Below are 18,306 nucleotides of genomic sequence, written 5' to 3'. Positions count from 1 at the left end.
CAATTTTAAATACTGACAAGGAAGTCAATGTACAAAGTATTTCTATTTTTGAAGGAATTTAAGTTGTGGAGGAAGTAATGTACAGAACTACAATTTCCCAGTCTGAGTACAACATGTGAGTACAACATGTTCCTGTTCATATATGTTATGTAAGATTACAATAGATAAGGCTGACACTGAGTCATATCTGTTTACAGTGTTGTAGCAGTTCTGTGGTTGTACACTGGTATGAAATAATATGTATATAGAAGCATTGGGTTACACCCAAAAAATCATTGGGATGGCAATAAAAATTATACTAACAACTGCATTAGACCATATTTTTGTCAAAGCTTTCCAAACAAACATCAACAGATGGAAATCAACAGTCAACAGAAGGTATTCAATGGGCAACCAACCACCAACCTTTACCAAAAAACCGCAAAGGCAAACCAATCACCAAACAACTGTTAACAGAAGTCAGCCAACCACCAACGGAGAGCAAATGATTGTCAATCAACCATCAACAGAGGCCAGCTAACTGCCAACAGAGGGCAACCAACCACCAACAGTTAGTCAACAGACAGCAACAAGTTACGAACCAACCATCAAAAAAGGGCAGCCGAAAAAGGGCAACCAACCACCAACTATTACCCAAGGTTCACATCTGTGCGGGTGGTGCCGCTGCGGATCCGCACAAAAATCCATGCAGCCGCACCACCAGCACAGAGAACTGTGAACCCGCGGCGGCTGCCGCCCGCACCGGAATACGCAACCGTACTGGGAACTGAGGTTCCCGCGTGGGCTGCGTTTTCAGAAGAAGTGCAGGGACTTCTTCCCTGCGTGTCACGCGGCACGGGAGTCCATTCAAATGAAGGGGCTCTCATGCCCATGCAAAACGCGGCCCGCACGGCCGCATAGATGTGAACCGGGGGTTAACCAACAGTCAACCAATCACTAACCAACTGTTAACAGGAGGCCAGCCAACTACCAACAGTCAGCAGAAGGAAACAAATCACCCATCAACCTTCAGCAGAGGCCAGCCAACAGAGGGCAACTGATCATCAACTGTCAACAGAGGCCACCTAACTGCCAGCAGAGGGCAACCAACTGTCAGTCAACAGAGAGCAACCAATAATTAACCAACCATCAAAAGAGGGCAGCTAAAAGAGGGCAACCAACCACCAACTAACTGCCTTGACTATTGAAACTCCCTCCTCATAGGCCTACCTCTCCCGTAGGCCATCCCCTGTTCAGGCTATCATGAATGCTGCTGCCAGAATCATCTACCTTACAAACCACTCTGTGTCTGTCACTCCTCTCTGCCAATCCCTCCACTGGCTTCTGATTGCCCAGCAAATTAAATTCAAAATACTAGATTGTAAACTCGAAAGAGCAGGGCCCTCGATCCCCTCGTGTATTGTATTGTTACTGTCTTGTCTCATGTTCTGTCCCCCTTGCTACTGTACAGCGCTGTATAATAATAATAATAAAATACCAACAACAACAACATACAAAGCCATTCAGAACTCTGCCCTGAGCTACATCACCAATCCTGTCTTCGAATATCACCCAAACCGTCCTCTCCACTCCTCTCATGACCTCCTGCTCTAAAGCTCCTTCATCTCTTCCTCCCATGCTAGTCTCCAGGACTTCTCTAGAGCCTCTCCAATCCTCTGGAGGTCTCTACCTCAATCTCTCCGGCTATCCCCTACTCTGGCTACCTTTAGGCAATTCCTAAAAATTAATCTCTTCAGGGAAGCCTATCACACCTCCAACTAACCTTTTATCACTTCCATCAGCTCATAGGGATTAGGGGACATGTTTGTATTGCTTACCTGCAGTTGGTGGATTTTAGCTTCGTTATTTCGGAGCATCTCTTTGTGTCTCTCGATCTCCACTTCAAAGTTACACATCTGTTTGTGGAGTATCTGAATACTTTTGTTCTTTTCTGAACTTTCATTCTGTAACATGGACACCTATGGAAAGGAAAACACATGACAAGGCCGAGTGAATAAGGAGCTCCGTTTTCTCTCCAGTAACTCATAAAGTTACCAAACAGAATTTCTGAGGGTGGCTGATATCTGTAATAACAATAGAAACATATCATACTGTTTACTTCAAGCAGATTTGTAGCCAGGAAAAAAATGTGAAACTAAGAAAGTAAAAGCAAGTTCCCTTTGGTTCCCTAACTTACTTAGAAGGTTAGTCCATCTGAAACTCATGTTTCAGTGTTTGGTAGATGTCGGAGTGCTACAATCTCAGATCTGCACACATTCTGTGCCATTTAGGATGGGTTCCCACAATTCCTGCTGTATTGTTTGTTCATTTTATACTATGCAGAATGTAACTGGAAGAACGGGAACATCCAACAGGAGCAGTGCTAAGAATTATGGCTCCTTTTTTGAAGTATTCAAGACATATAAGATACCAGCCAAAACACTGATCTGGAACTGAAGAGCTACACCACATTTGAGTCCGAAATTACATTTATTCCAAATATTGTTGAAGTAGAGAGACCAACGCGTTTCGACAACTAAAAAAAATCCCCTTTATCAAGGCTCAAGAAAAAAAATAACACCAACACTGCATGACTCAAAAAAGCATCTGGTTGTGTGGGAGTAGTGTGTTATTAACACAAGCCAATAGCCTTCAGCCGGTAGTTTAGGAACCATATAGATCATATAAGACACCAGGGGCTGACTCAGCCCACCCACCTATGACTATACTTAAAATATCACTTCATGGTGGACTGTTCCTTCCATCGTATGGATCTAGTACCAGAGACACAAGAAAAGCCTACTACATGTATACACACTCCCTGCCTACCACAGTTCAGTGCTGGGTGCCTAGGTAGCCAATTGCCAGGTCAAAGCACTGAGACCAGGGAGGCCTAAAACATTTTTGAGGTTCCCTAAAAGAGGAATAGCTCAGTTAGGTTTCATTTAAGCACCTAAGGGTTCCTGCTACACAGCCTAATGCAGGCCATAGATGGGTTGAAAATCAGCCGATTTTTCAGCCGAAAATAAAATTGACCGATTTTCTGATCGTTAGTGGGTTAATAGGTCGGCCGTTTTTCAGTATTTTGGCAAATTTTTTTTTATCGGTAAAGTTGGAAAAAAATCGGTCGATTTTGCCGATCGGCCGATTTTCACGACAATGATGGGCAAATCGGCCGATCTTTTACCGATAAAAAAATCTGCGCATGAGCAGTGACCTGCAAGAGGAAGACAAAAAGAAGAAAAAAGAAGAAGAGGATGAAGAAGAAGAAGAAGAAGAGGAAGAGGGTGAAGAAGAAGAGGAAGAAGAAGAGGATGAAGAAGATGAAGAAGTGGATGAAGAAGATGAAGAAGTGGATGAAGAAGATGAAGAAGAAGAGGATGAAGAAGAGGATGAAGAAGAAGAGGAAGAGGATGAAGAGGAAGATGAAGAAGAAGAGGATGAAGAAGAAGAAGAGGAGGATGAAGAAGAGGATGAAGAAGAAGAAGAAGAGGATGAAGAAGAGGAAGATGAAGAAGAGGATGAAGAGGAAGAAGAGGATGAAGAGGAAGAGGATGAAGAGGATGAAGAAGAAGAAAAGGATGAAGAAGAAGAAAAGGATGAAGAAGAAGAAGAGGATGAAGAAGAAGAAGAGGATGAAGAAGAAGAAGAGAAATCGGCCGATCTTTTACCGATAAAAAAATCTGCGCATCAGCAGTGACCTGCAAGAGGAAGACAAAAAGAAGAAGAAAAAAGTAGGAGAGGATGAAGAAGAAGAAGAAGAGGAAGAGGGTGAAGAAGAAGAAGAAGAGGATGAAGAAGATGAAGAAGAGGATGAAGAAAATGAAGAAGATGAAGAAGAAGAGGATGAAGAAGGAGGATGAAGAAGAGGATGAAGAAGAAGAGGATGAAGAAGAAGAGGATGAAGTAGAAGAGGATGAAGTAGAAGAGGAAGAGGATGAAGAGGAAGATGAAGAAGAAGAGGAAGAAGAGGATGAAGAAGAAGAAGAGGAGGATGAAGAAGAAGAAGAGGAGGATGAAGAAGAAGAAGAAGAGGATGAAGAAGAGGAAGATGAAGAAGAGGAAGATGAAGAAGAAGAAGAGGATGAAGAAGAGGAAGATGAAGAAGAGGATGAAGAAGAGGAAGATGAAGAAGAGGATGAAGAGGAAGATGAAGAAGAGGATGAAGAGGAAGATGAAGAAGAGGATGAAGAGGATGAAGAAGAAAAGGATGAAGAAGAAGAAAAGGATGAAGAAGAAGAAGAGGATGAAGAAGAAGAGGATAAAGAAGAGGATGAAGAAGAAGAAGAAGAAGATGAAGAAGAAGAAGAAGAGGATGAAGAAGAAGAAGAGGATGAAGAAGAAGAAGAGGATGAAGAAAAAGATGAAGAAGAGGAGGAATTCCAGTCCAGCAAAAAGTGTCCCTGCAGAGAGCTCCGCTATTTCTTTGACAGTTCTTTGACATTTATAGCGGTTGCAACAATGTATCTATTTGTTTCCGAATAAAAACATCTGTATCCAAAATGGATACAAATCGATACATTGTTGCAACCGCTATAAATGTCAAAGAACTGTCAAAGAAATAGCGGAGCTCTCTGCAGGGACACTTTTTGCCGGCTGTAGACGGGATGAAAATCGGCCGATTTTTTTTACCGTTGCTGGTAGCGTCGGCCGCTTGAACGACTGATTTTTCATTTTTTTAAAGAAAAAACGGCCGATTTTCGACCCGTCTATGGCCTGCATAACATGACATCTTGGGGTTTTTTAATGATTAAAAGATAAGTGGCACAGTGGCTAAATGGTTAGCACTTCCACCTAGCAGTACTCGGGTCGTTGGTTCGAATCTCAACCATGACACCACCTGCCTGGAGTTTGCATGCTCTCCCTGTGCCTGCGTGGGTTTCCTTGGGGTATATGCTGGTAGGTTAATTGGCTCCTGTCTAAATTGGCCCTAGTATGTATATGTATGAATGTGAGTTAGGGACCTTAGATTGTACGCCCCTTGAGGGTTAGGGACTGATGTGAATGTACAATATCTATGTAAAGTGCTGCGTAAAAATTCACTCCTCCACCTGTAAGTAAATTCATATGAACCGCATAGTCCTGGGAGGTCATAAACCAATTTTTCACCGGGCTGACATTCTTTCTTATTGTTTAAATGATGACATACAGAGGACATGGAGCAGACACAAAGGTTGATGGCAGTTAGCCCCAAACATGCACCCAGTTTGACCTCAGGGTCTGGCACAATTCAGTTCCATTTCCCAATCCTAACCATGGAATAGAACAACCTAGTATATAAAAATCTGAGCTCAAAGAACTGAAAGGCCACACAGGAAGGCTGCCAAGACAGAATCAGTACTTCTCCAAAGGCTTTTTCTTCCCCCACCCCCAAACGTATGCCTATACTTTAAGGAAGCTGTTGCAAAGTATAAACCCATAAAGAAATACAAAACTTTCTCCTGCTGCCAACTTTTCCAATCCTGGGAAACTGCCCTCTCCTCACAGGGCAACCGACACCTCTGGAAGCTCGCTCGATCCCCCTGCTGACCTCAACTCCACCAACGTCTTCTGTATTGACATGGAGGTCAGCAGGAGGAATGAGTGAGAGCTGTGGGGGACCCAAGAGATGGAAACCCCCAGAAATGTCAATGGTCTTTGGCGGCAGTTTCTCAGGATCAGTGCCGCATTCAGCGTCATGGACAGGTTAGGATTCCGTACATTGACCCTTTTTCATCATGTGACAGGGTATCACTTTATGTGACACAAGAGAATTGATGATAGCATAAGCAGGTTAAAACTTTCAAATTAAAGCTTAACCTTTAAAAAAAAAAAATAGGGCTTAGTCCACCTTTCGCAAAAAGCTGTAAATTAAGCAACAATGATCTAATGGTCAATGGACATTTACTATTGTTTTTTACAATGAAGCCTGCAGAGAATTGCACCCACAGGTGCAATGCATGGACTCTTGTAATGCTATCCTCAGGCCTGTACGGAGGTAGGGACTTGCTGTTATTGAGCTGGAGGATGTGTAGCTGGACTACAGTGCGCTGTGACATCATGGCGCTGTGACATCATGGCGCTGCTGCATCCAGCCATTGTTATTCAGCCTAGAAGCAGGGTTGTAATTTATCCACAACAGTGCACTCGGGTATAATTGACAGCCGCATCTAGAAGCCCCACTTTCCTCCAGACTGTGCCAGGCATTGGACTGGGAAGTCTCTTCAGGGCAGGAGAGTTGGAAGGTGAATTAGAGAGGGAGGCAGCGAACGCACGCAGGCACTGTGATGAGGGATCTCTAACATTAGTAAGTCTTCTGGTAGACAATACATTTCACCAGCAGTACACATACACCGGGTACAGAGACTGCTGGATAGTCTCCGTGCGTCAAATATAAATACAAAAGTGCACCTATCCTTAGAGTGTTACTAAACCCCAGACCCTGCATTCACTATATCTGGTCTCCCCGGACCCTGCATTCACTATATCCGGTCTCCCCGGACCCCGCATTCATTATATCCGGTCTCCCCGGACCCTGCATTCACTACATCCGGTCTCCCCGGACCCTGCATTCACTACATCCGGTCTCCCCGGACCCTGCATTCACTACATCCGGTCTCCCCGGACCCTGCATTCACTACATCCAGTCTCCCCGGACCCTGCATTCACTACATCCAGTCTCCCCGGACCCTGCATTCACTACATCCAGTCTCCCCGGACCCTGCATTCACTACATCCAGTCTCCCCGGACCCTGCATTCACTACATCCAGTCTCCCCGGACCCTGCATTCACTACATCCAGTCTCCCCGGACCCTGCATTCACTACATCCAGTCTCCCCGGACCCTGCATTCACTACATCCAGTCTCCCCGGACCCTGCATTCACTACATCCAGTCTCCCCGGACCCTGCATTCACTACATCCAGTCTCCCCGGACCCTGCATTCACTACATCCAGTCTCCCCGGACCCTGCATTCACTACATCCAGTCTCCCCGGACCCTGCATTCACTACATCCAGTCTCCCCGGACCCTGCATTCACTACATCCAGTCTCCCCGGACCCTGCATTCACTACATCCAGTCTCCCCGGACCCTGCATTCACTACATCCAGTCTCCCCGGACCCTGCATTCACTACATCCAGTCTCCCCGGACCCTGCATTCACTACATCCAGTCTCCCCGGACCCTGCATTCACTACATCCAGTCTCCCCGGACCCTGCATTCACTACATCCAGTCTCCCCGGACCCTGCATTCACTACATCCAGTCTCCCCGGACCCTGCATTCACTACATCCAGTCTCCCCGGACCCTGCATTCACTACATCCAGTCTCCCCGGACCCTGCATTCACTACATCCAGTCTCCCCGGACCCTGCATTCACTACATCCGGTCTCCCCGGACCCTGCATTCACTACATCCGGTCTCCCAGGGCCCTGCATTCACTATATCCGGTCTCCCAGGACCCTGCATTCACTACATCCGGTCTCCCCGGACCCTGCATTCACTACATCCGGTCTCCCCGGACCCTGCATTCACTACATCCAGTCTCCCCGGACCCTGCATTCACTACATCCGGTTTCCCAGGACCCTGCATTCACTACATCCGGTCTCCCCAGACCCTGCATTCCCTATATCCGGTCTCCCCGGACCCTGCATTCACTATATCTGGTCTCCCTGGACCCTGCATTCACTATATCTGCAAGTACAAGAACATGGAAATGCAATTATTTTAGTAAATATAAACTGCTAAATACCTTTTCTCATCAGATGTTAGAGCAGTCTTGTGGCTTCTATCAGTGTCCAGCCAAGAACTAGCTAAAGCTTGTAGGAGGAGTTTTCTTTCTGCTCTAGGAGGATGCAGAACCCCTGACCTCTGTCTGACCAGTGCTGATTGGCCCTGTGCTGATCACATGCACTCTCCCAAGGAAAAAAAAAAAAACCTCTCTAGCAATACACACCAAACTGAGCATGTGCAGAGTGGCTACAGTTCAATCGGTCTTATCAGAAGATAAGAGGTGGTCGCTTGAACAATGGGAGGAACAGAGCAATCAGGATCAAATAGCCTTTTTACACAATGCAGAGGATTAACCCCTAGGGTTCCACAGTGAGTATAACATGCATGCTTTACTGCATATACAGACTGATTTTACTGTTGTGGGTTTGGTAACACTTTACTTCACCCTCATCTGCTTCTGAGCTGTAGATACTGACCAAGGTTATTGCTGAAAGAATCTTAAGTGGGGTTTTTAGCTACCAATGGCAGATTAATGATATGATGGCCCCTCCACCAATGTATGGGGATAATGCACCATGGCGAGCGTACACAGGCATTTGTGTTTGACATAATGGCAGGGTCATTGTAAAATGTTGCTTTCAGGTACATGTATTATTCATAACCATTTGTCTATTTTAACGGAATCCTGAAATTTGCAAATCAAAGATTTAACCTACAACAGTTCCAAGATGCAGAACTTTTTTCCCATTCCCCTTGGAGTGTGCAGCCCAAGCAGCCACGCCCACATTGCCCTTATTATAATCCACCTCTGCAGCCTGCTGTATTCACGAGTGCCTGCAATGCTCCAGTAGGAAACATTCCTCCATCATGGCATCTCAGTAGATATACAACACTTCCACAGCAACGCTCCAAATGTAAAACAAAGCAGAGGATGCCTAGTACTTGACCTAAACCACTTCCAGTCCGGACACTTTAACCCCCTTCCAGTCCAGGCCAATTTTCAGCTTTCAGTGCTATCACACTTTGAATGACAATTGCGCGGTCATGCAACACTGTACCCATATGAATTTTTTGGCATTTTTTTGAGACAGATAAAGCTTTATTTTGGTGGTATTTATTCACCACTGGGATTTTTTTTTTTCGCTATATAAATGAAAAAGTCCAAAAATTTTGAAAAAAAGTATTTTTCTTATACAATTTTGCAAATAAATAATATTTCATCATAAATCTTGGCCAAAATTTATTCCGTTATCTTTTTAGTAAAAAAAATAAAAAAAAAACCCAAAATTAGTTTATAACCAAAAAATATAATTTTTTAAAAATTTTTTTTACATTTTTATATAGTTTTTTTTTTTTACATACTGTCACCCTAGCAGTACAGAGTCACCATAGTGACACTGTACTACTTGTGGGGGGTGATGAAGATTTTTTTTTTTTTTTTTTACACTGATTGCTTTTACACTCATAAAGACTGTAAAAGCAATCGTTTCTCCTTCTCTCTGGCTGCATTCTTGCAGCCATTGAGAAATGCTGTGTGAGCTGTCATTGGTCACAGCTTGTCATATGGTACAAGGCTGTTGTGAATAGCCCTGTACCATGTGACCTCTATGATCATTCACAGATTTCACACGTAGTAAGCAATGATGTCAGGAAGTGACATCTTGCTTACTGCTCTGCATGTGATCACTAATTGGCCAATCAGTGATCACATGATCGGGACCCCGTACAGAGGTCCCGTCCGATGATCGGTGTTCCACTGTGTCCGGAGGACACAGCGGGCACCGGATCGCGGTGATGCGCACTCCTAGGGAGCGCGCACAGCTTGAAAGTGCGGTTGCCGATTATGAGCGGCAACCCGCCCCTGGACTGCCACCGTCCAGCCGTTTATAAACAGCGGCCGGATGGGAAGTAGTTAAGCTCTGTGTAGACTTCTGAAAAAAAGTCAGCGAGCCGACTGCAAGTACAGAAGAAGGAGATTCTTAGGAGGCCAATGGAGCACTATTTTTGGTGAAATATGATTTTTCTGTAGCTGTTGAAACTTCTAGCTGGTGCAAAGTGAAATGGCTACGGAGATATTTAATGACATTCAACCACATAACGGCAGAGGTTTCCTTTAACAAGTAATATCATGCTAATTTAGTCATTAAAGTCCTTTGTTGGGCCTTGTGGCTGTATAAATCACGTAAAGAATTAGCAGGGCAACCTTCCCAGCTCTGCATGGAAAGCCCCAGCGCTGTATAAACTTCCTGGTTAACGTGGGGTGGATGCCGAACCAAAGCGCCTCTAACCAAACATCTATCTGATCAAGATAAATACAACATTACAAAGAAGAAGAAAAAAAAAAGAAATTAAACAATCAAGCAAACAGATTCAGCAGCTGGAGGAAGAAGAATAACAACAAGCCCCCAGTTCCTTATTGATAGTCATCACAGGGCCCGGCTGTGGCTTGCTTGGCAAATCCTGGGATTTCCAGTGATTCATCATTAACGGGTAAAAGGAAGCAAAGAGTCGTAAGAATAAAGGGCGACCATGGGAAATAGTACATATGATAAATGGCAGCTATTTATCAAGACCATCACAGGAGTCACTTTATCTGCACCAGGAGGAAGCTGCTTGAATCCCACACAATGTAGCGTGATTGTATGTGTGTGATATATATATTTATCTGTGAAAAATGCTGTAAATTAAAAATGCTTTCGGAAATAGAATTGTTAATAGTTTAATTAACAAAACAAGTAAAAAAAAAAAAAACCTGAATGAACATAATGGATAAGTATCTGCACTGAGGACACCATTGATCGGGCAACGTTGAGGATTGTAGATGCAATGGTTGGCCAAGGAAACAGCAAGAACATCATCACTTCTTCATCAGAAGATGTCCAGCAGTGCCATCAGCACAGAACTGGTGGAAACCAGTGGGACTCAGGTACACCCATCTACTGTCTGGAGAAGTCTGGACAGAAGAGGTCTTCATGGAAGAATTTAGGCCAAATAGGAATACCTCTGATGTGGAAACAAGGCTAAAAGTCTCAACTATGCATACAAACATGAGAAGTGGGATGCAGAAAATGGCAGCAGGTGCTCTGGGCTGATGAGTCAAAATGTGAAATATTTGACTTTGTTAGCAAAGGGCTAGAGAGCGGTACAATAATGAGTATCCGCAGACAACTGTGAAGCATGGTGGAGGTTCATTGCAAGTTTGGGGCTGCATTTCTGCAAATGGAGTTGTAGATCTGGTCAGGATAAATTGTGTCCTCATTGCTGAGAAATACAGGCAGATACTTATGCATAAGGGAGGAGGGTAATTGACCCCAAATTTATTCTGCAGCAGGAAAACAACCCCAAACATACAGCCAACACCATTAAGAACTATAATCAGCATTAAAAAAAAAAAAAAAAAAAAAAAAAAAAGAGTCCTGGAAGCGATGGTTTGGCCTCAACAGAAGCCTGATCTTAACATCATGGAGTCTGTCTGGGATTACAAGAAGAGACATAAAGATTTGAGGCAGCCGACATCCACAGGAGATCTGTGGTTAGTTCTCCAAGATGTTTGGAACGATCTTCCTGCCGAGTGCCTTCAAAAAATGTGTGCAAGTGTACCTAGAAGAACTGAAGCTGGTTTAAAGCCAAAGGTGGTCACCAAATAATGATTTGATTTCTGTTCATCTACTTTTTTTTACTCATTTTGTTAATTGACTAAAAAAACAAAACAAAAAAAACAAAAAAAAACTATTATCACTTCTATTTTTAAAAGCATTCTTAATATACAGCATTTTCTTTTCACACTTGCCTAAAACTTTTGCACAGAGATATATATATATATATATATACACACACACACACACACACACAATATAATATACATTATACATAATTGTATATTATATTGCTTATCTATAACCTTACCTAATATAAAAATATAAATGTGGAATCCCTTCTGCTGGCCATCAATGATCCACTATGAAGCCTATCCATTCACTAGAGACCCATGACATCACTGAGAATGCAGCCTATCCATTCACTAGAGACCGGTGACATCACTGAGAATGCAGCCTATCCATTCACTAGAGACCTGATGACATCACTGAGAATGCAGCCTATCCATTCACTAGAGACCTGATGACATCACTGAGAATGCAGCCTATCCATTCACTAGAGACCTGATGACATCACTGAGAATACAGCCTATCCATTCACTAGAGACCGGTGACATCACTGAGAATGCAGCCTATCCATTCACTAGAGACCGGTGACATCACTGAGAATGCAGCCTATCCATTCACTAGAGACCGGTGACATCACTGAGAATGCAGCCTATCCATTCACTAGAGACCGGTGACATCACTGAGAATGCAGCCTATCCATTCACTAGAGACCAGTGACATCACTGAGAATGCAGCCAGTCTATTCCATTCACTAGAAGTATCTGCTTACCTTACTCTCCAGAAAACTGCTCCATTCTTTCATTAAGTTGACATGCTGAACAGCTGAACTGGCTTCATGTGCTTTAATTTGCTGGTTTGTTCCCTAGGAACATGAAAAGAAATAAGCAAAGACTGCAAGAAGGAACAGTTGACGTTATAAATATATATATATACATTCTATTGCCAAAAGTATTGGTCGGCCTGCCTTTACACGCACATCTTTACAACTTTAATGGCCCCCCAGTCTTAGTCCGTAGAGTTCAACATTGAGTTGGCCCCGCCCTTTGCAGATATAACAGCTTCAACTCTTCTGGGAAGGCCGTCCACAAGGTTTAGGAGGGTGTCTATGGGAAGGTTGGACCATTCTTCCAGAAGCACATTTGTCAGGTCAGGCACTGATGTCGGATGTGAAGGTCTGGCTCACAGTCTCCGCTCTAATTCATCCCAAAGGTGTTCTATGGGGTTGAGGTCAGGACTCAGGCCCGTCAAGTTCCTCCACCCCAAACTCACTCATCCATGTCTCTATGGACCTTGCTTTGTGCACTGGTGTGCAGTCATGTCAGAACAGGAAGGGGCCATCCCCAAACTGTTCCCACAAAGTTGGGAGCATGAAATTGTCCAAATGTCTTGGTATGTCTTGGAAGCTCTCTATGCACTGTTGTGCTAATCTGAAGGCCACACCAAGTTTGGAGGTCTTTAGCTATTGACTCTGCAGACAGTTGGTGACTTCTGTGCACTGTGCACTTCATCATGCGCTGACCCCGCTCTGTCCTGTGACGTGGCCTACCACTTGGTGGCTGAGTTGCTGTTGTTCCAAGTTGCTTCCACTTTGTTATAATCCCACTAACAGTTGAGCGTGGAATATTTAGTAGCCAGGAAATGTCACGGATGGACTTATTGCACAGGTGACAACCTATCACGGGACCACGCTTGGAGTCACTGAGCTCCTGAGAGCGACCCATTCTTTCACAAATGTTTGTAGAAGCAGTCTGCATGCCTAGGGGCTTGATTGTATACACCTGTGTCCATGGAGGGGATTGGAACACCTGAATCCAATGATTTGGAGGGCGGACCCAATACTTTTGGCAATATAGTGTAAATTATAATCTATATAAAAAATTCAATGACAAAAACACACAGCACTAAAGTATGGAAAATATATGCGAGCGCACACACAAAGAGTATAGCAGCTGTACACCAGGTAACCATAAAAACCTCTAAATCAAATGTAAATCAAAAGTGCAGCGCTAGAAGAAAACACATTATGAATATAAATCATTAAGTGAACAGTTCATATGGTGACTTGAAGTGACTTCAGGTGCTTTCATGTAACTGTATCCTCCTGGTGGTAAGGTGCTGTGAGATAAAGTGCAGAAAGAATGCACACTCACCAGAACGCACAATTTAATGAGCGTTTATATATATATTTCTCCTGATATCATCTGCCGGTCTGGGTGGTGTCTGGAATCCTGTATATTCCCTTCAATGGTCCTGGATGCTATTAATAGGACATCAGGGTGGTCCAGAGTTCCCCTCAGGTGATAGCCTAGGGACTGCTCTATAGAGGTTGTGAAGGCTCCCTCTCCAGTGGTCAAGTGGATGGCAGCAATCCAATAAAATCAAACAGTCCAACCAAATGTTTTAGTTTCACAACATCCACAAATTTCACCAGCAGCCTTGCTATGACCACTCTGTATAGTGCAGCCCAGACTACCAGTTTTCTTCTAGCGCTGCACTTTTGATTTACACAGCACTAAAGTAAACTACATAGAAGTACACAATAGCAGCAGCACCCACTAAAAACAGTCAGACTGAAACAATAGACTGGAGAGAGTGTCTAATTATACTACAGAAGGAATTTACAAAATCCGTGATTACTAAATGTAAGAAAAATCCTAAACGTTAATGGGCACGCAGATCTTCCTTTTAGATTTATTTATGTATTTATTTTAAAGAAACACTCGGCCCGTTTTGTGTAAAATATACTGACCTTGAAACTGCAGCCATAACGTTTAAAACTGCATGTACTGGGGGCGTTCACACATTCTGCTAAGTGAGCGTTCATCTGCAAAAAAGAGAGAAAATTCAGAATACACATTGAAGATCCAGAATACAATTAACCAAAAACACGATATGAAAGTAATAAAAAAATAAAACCACACACACCCACGCACGCACACACGCACGCACACACGCACGCACACGCACGCACACACACTTGCAGTTCATAAAGTCAGACTTCAACACAGACTCATGTAATGTGAACCAAAGCAGCCATATTTGTCAGACTACATGCACTACACCAAGCTGAAGTCTGGTTACTATGTGCAGCAGTAAAACTTTTCTGTAGAAGGGTCAACATATTCTCTTCACCCGAAGTACCTACCTCGCTTCTTAATAAGCTTTTTACGCTACATTTATGAGGACAGGAAACGACGACAGACGGGCAATCCATCTCTTCGTGTTTCTAGAATAGACAGAGAGGCACACAGTTTACAATTAGCGGGTGATCGCTGGACCGCTCACAAACACAAAGCACATCCTGAGGACGCACCTCACTTAATACTGTAGTTGTCAACTGCCAATCAAGGTTTTAACAGGACAGCAGAAGCGGGGGCTACACACATAGGCCTGCATTGTACAGACCATTCATAAAATGCATGCTGCAGTGCTGAACCTGTAGTTCACATAGCTACAAGGATCCCCCCCCCCCAATTTTTAAGCCCTCCATCAACAGATATAGCTCTGTGATTTGTTTTCCTATATTCCCATTCATTTTAATGGTGGCTGGCTGCCTTCCGATTCCCTTAGGGCTCATGTACACTGCAGTTGATGAACGTCAGGAGATTTTCTGCATTTTTCTCAGCAGCCCCTGAACTCTCTCTAATGTTCTCCTATGTGTCCATGTACACATCGGCGTTTACAGGCAGTTGAGTTTACAGTCAGTTTTTTTTTTTACGCACCAAACTTGCATTCAGGAGTAGATTTTATCAGCGTTTCAAACGCTTGTAAACGCGGCTAACCGCTTTTATAAGAGTTTGCGTTTAGAAGCGGTTTTTAACTGTTCCATATCCAGATGCTGTCCAGAGCCTTTTCATCATCAGAAATGCATACAAAGCTTTTCCATGTATTCAAATGGACCCGGTACACCAGCGCAGTCAGTTCCAGGTTTTGCATGAAGAAAAAAATGGTAGAACGTGCCGCATTATGCTCATGATGGGATCCATAGTGAATACAACCAGAAAAGATAGGTAATCTCAACCAGGGGCAGACTGACAACTCCTGGGGCCCACGGGCAATAGGGGATCATGGGGCCCCTGTGTCGTTGCCCAAACTCAAAAAAGCCTATGAAAAAGGTACCAGGGGTATCTCATGGGGCCCCCTACTGACCCCGGGCCCTCGGGCAGTGCCCGAGTTTCCAAATGGTCAGTCCGCCCCTGATTTCAACACATACTGCTCTCTCTGCTTCTGCTCTCTCTATGTCTGTCAAAATGTCTGAAATAATTTTTTTACTGTTTTTTCAGTGCATTCTGGAAATTTTGGATGGTCTCCTGATGTTATCTTTAAAAAACGCTTCTAAATGCAAACACACATAAACGCGGTATGCAAACGCGGCTAAACAGACTTTTTTTAACCTACGTTTTCCAGCAGTCAGTCAGTTTCCATTGTTCAGAAGTGTTTTCCAAACGTCCCGTGTACATGAGCCCTTAAACCAGCCGAGTGCACTGAACAAGCGTGTGTCAATGGGCTTCGAAAGGCTCATGTCAAAGACGACATAGAATAGCAATTCATAAAACTGGCTACAAAACAGTCTTGTTCGATGGGAGTACCTGCATTTCTGCTAGTGGGACCTGGTTTTTGCAGTACTGACATGGCATCTCGCGGTATTTGCATTTCTTCTCTATGTGTTCGCTCAGGTCCTTGCGGAAAACCTTCTCCTTGCAGTCCGCTCGGGGGCATGGAAGTTCTTCAAACTGGCAGTCGCTTTTTAAGTGGATCTAACAAAAGAAAGGGAGAGAGTTTGTTCCTGAGCCCCCAATCACAATGATGTAGGCATTGCACATACGCAAAGGGAAGTCTATTCATTTCATTGGTCTGTCCTGCATGCGACAAACATGGCAAAGAAGCTTATGCAACTTTTTGGGCTATGTGCTTTTTTCCATGATTGTTGTGAGTTTTTGAGTGCAGAAAAATGTGCTTTTTTGTTTGGCGCCGCAAGCACGATACAGTTTTTGCGTGTTCACATGCTACACTAGTGTCAATGTGGGATTACCGTTTTTCCAGGTCACAGCATTCAACGCAGGAAGCCAGGCAGATCTAAAGACACGGGTACTTACCTCTGATTGAATTGTCCAACACCTGCTAAGACCCTCGCCAGCACCAGCATCTCCCCCGGCTTCTTCCAGGTTCCAGTTTTCAGCCATCTTGTTTGGCTAGCACAGGATGACGTCACTCCCATGCATGCGCAGGAGTGCAGCCATTCTGGCACACAGCGAGTGTTGAAATGTAAACGGAGTTCTGCATGCGAACAGGCAGGTAAATACAGGAGGATTGCAAAGAGGCAGGTGAGTGTGAAGCATACTGGCGCCGCTCTGAAGTCAGATAAGCAACGTAGATCACCCCTTCGGCATGGGAATGAAGGGAGCACAGTCCTGAATCTGTTCCAGTGCCTAGGACAGGGTTAGGCAACCTGAGAGCTGCAGGACTACAAGTTCCATCATGCCTCTGCAAGTCATAGCTGTAACTGACAGTTTTGTAATCCTTGCAATGCCTCATGGGAAATGTAGTTCCACAACAGCTAGAGAGCCACAGGTTGCCTACCCCTGGTCTAGGATGAGAAGGGGGAGCGGACGCTGCTCAGGACCAGCCCCAGGAACCTAGCGTGTATGTGTATAGTGGCCTCAGCACTGCGCTAGCCATACTCTCTGACGCATTTCACCCCACCCATCGGGGCCTGGTCAGAGACGCCTTTGACCAAGCCCCGATGGGTGGGGGGCAACGCATCAAAGGGCTTGGCTAGTGCGGTGCTGAGGCCACTCTACACACACATGCTAGGTTCCTGGGGCTGGTTCTAAGCAGCGTCCACTCCCCCTTATCTAGTCCTAGGCAGGTGAGTGTATTTTATTGCAGAAGAGACAATGCAGTTTTTACTTTTTGCTTTTAGCTCTACTGTATTATAGCTTATACAGCTATAAAGCTCTCCAGCTTTGTGAGCGTCAACTATTTTCAGTTTCAGTTTTCTAGACAACTGCTTAGAAGAACCCATGGTGCTGATTGCTGGGGCAAGGTCAGATGAGTCTGGGCATTTAAAACCTTTGAGATTGACATCACCTGGTCTTCCCAGACAATGATTGAGAACAATCCAGGACACTGGCAGGTCTCAGCTTTGCAAAGGGGGCAGTGCATGCTATAAATTCCTCAGGGTGCTCAAACTTTTGCAGACGCCATTTTTTTGTTTTCTGTTATTTTGAAAGTGTAAATGATGGAAATAAAATCTAACTTTTGTTGACATATTATAAGAATGTCTAATCTGTAATTTGATGCCTTTTGGAGATTTTTCCATCTTTCCTTGGCTTCTTTATGCACATTAATACAAATTGTTAGCTGGGGTGCCCAAACTTTCGATCCCCACTGTACATGTACCACTGCAGAAGGAAACTGGCCATGAAAAAAAAAAAAAAAAACACATTGCAGATTACCAGTCCTCAGATGTGGTGGCTGTATTCGTTTTCATGCTTTCATTTCCTTTATTTTTACCTGGTGATCCTGCCAGGAACACACTTCCTGTCCTGGGTGACAACACTTACATCACTGTAGTCTATGGATGGGACAGTGTTGTCAGCCTAGGCTGTTTTGGACTACAAAACCCCTACAGATAACTGGGAACAATGTAATTGAGAAGACTGCAGCAGAGCCTGAGAGCATACACCATAGCGCTGTGGGAGGGATTCCCCCATCAACACTTGGTTGATGGGGAAATCAATCATCAAATTTCTTTCCTGCAACCAGAGGTTGAAAACTACTTAACATATAGTCTGCCTTACTGTTCATGTACCATGAGCTATACATAAAGTAGTTAATTACAAAGGGTTCCCCGAGACCAGAAAGTTATTTCAAAGGTTCCTCAATGTTAAAATGCTAGGTCTAAGTCTTGGAAGAAAAAACATTTTTCATTACAATTATTTTCT

The 18,306-nt window shown here is 44.1% G+C and overlaps 1 protein-coding gene across 1 annotated transcript in view; it reads right to left on the bottom strand.

Moving 5' to 3' along the window:
* The window catches only part of TRAF3 (TNF receptor associated factor 3), a 91,145-nt gene that overhangs the window by 16,966 nt on the left and 55,873 nt on the right, over positions 1–18,306 (bottom strand). Inside the window, exons 5-9 of the mRNA XM_089661347.1 lie at positions 15,949–16,116; positions 14,505–14,585; positions 14,109–14,183; positions 12,129–12,221; positions 1,818–1,958 (exon numbers count right to left, since the gene is read on the bottom strand). Of these exons, the coding sequence (XP_089517473.1) occupies positions 1,818–1,958; positions 12,129–12,221; positions 14,109–14,183; positions 14,505–14,585; positions 15,949–16,116 (558 nt within the window). The remainder of the gene's footprint in view (positions 1–1,817; positions 1,959–12,128; positions 12,222–14,108; positions 14,184–14,504; positions 14,586–15,948; positions 16,117–18,306) is intronic.

The sequence above is a fragment of the Staurois parvus genome, unplaced genomic scaffold, assembly GCF_062004578.1.
Source record: "Staurois parvus isolate SC_StPar_1 unplaced genomic scaffold, SC_StPar_1.0 ptg001329l, whole genome shotgun sequence".
Classification (NCBI taxonomy): Eukaryota; Metazoa; Chordata; class Amphibia; order Anura; family Ranidae; genus Staurois; species Staurois parvus.
This window is presented reverse-complemented; position numbering and strand designations above follow the sequence as displayed.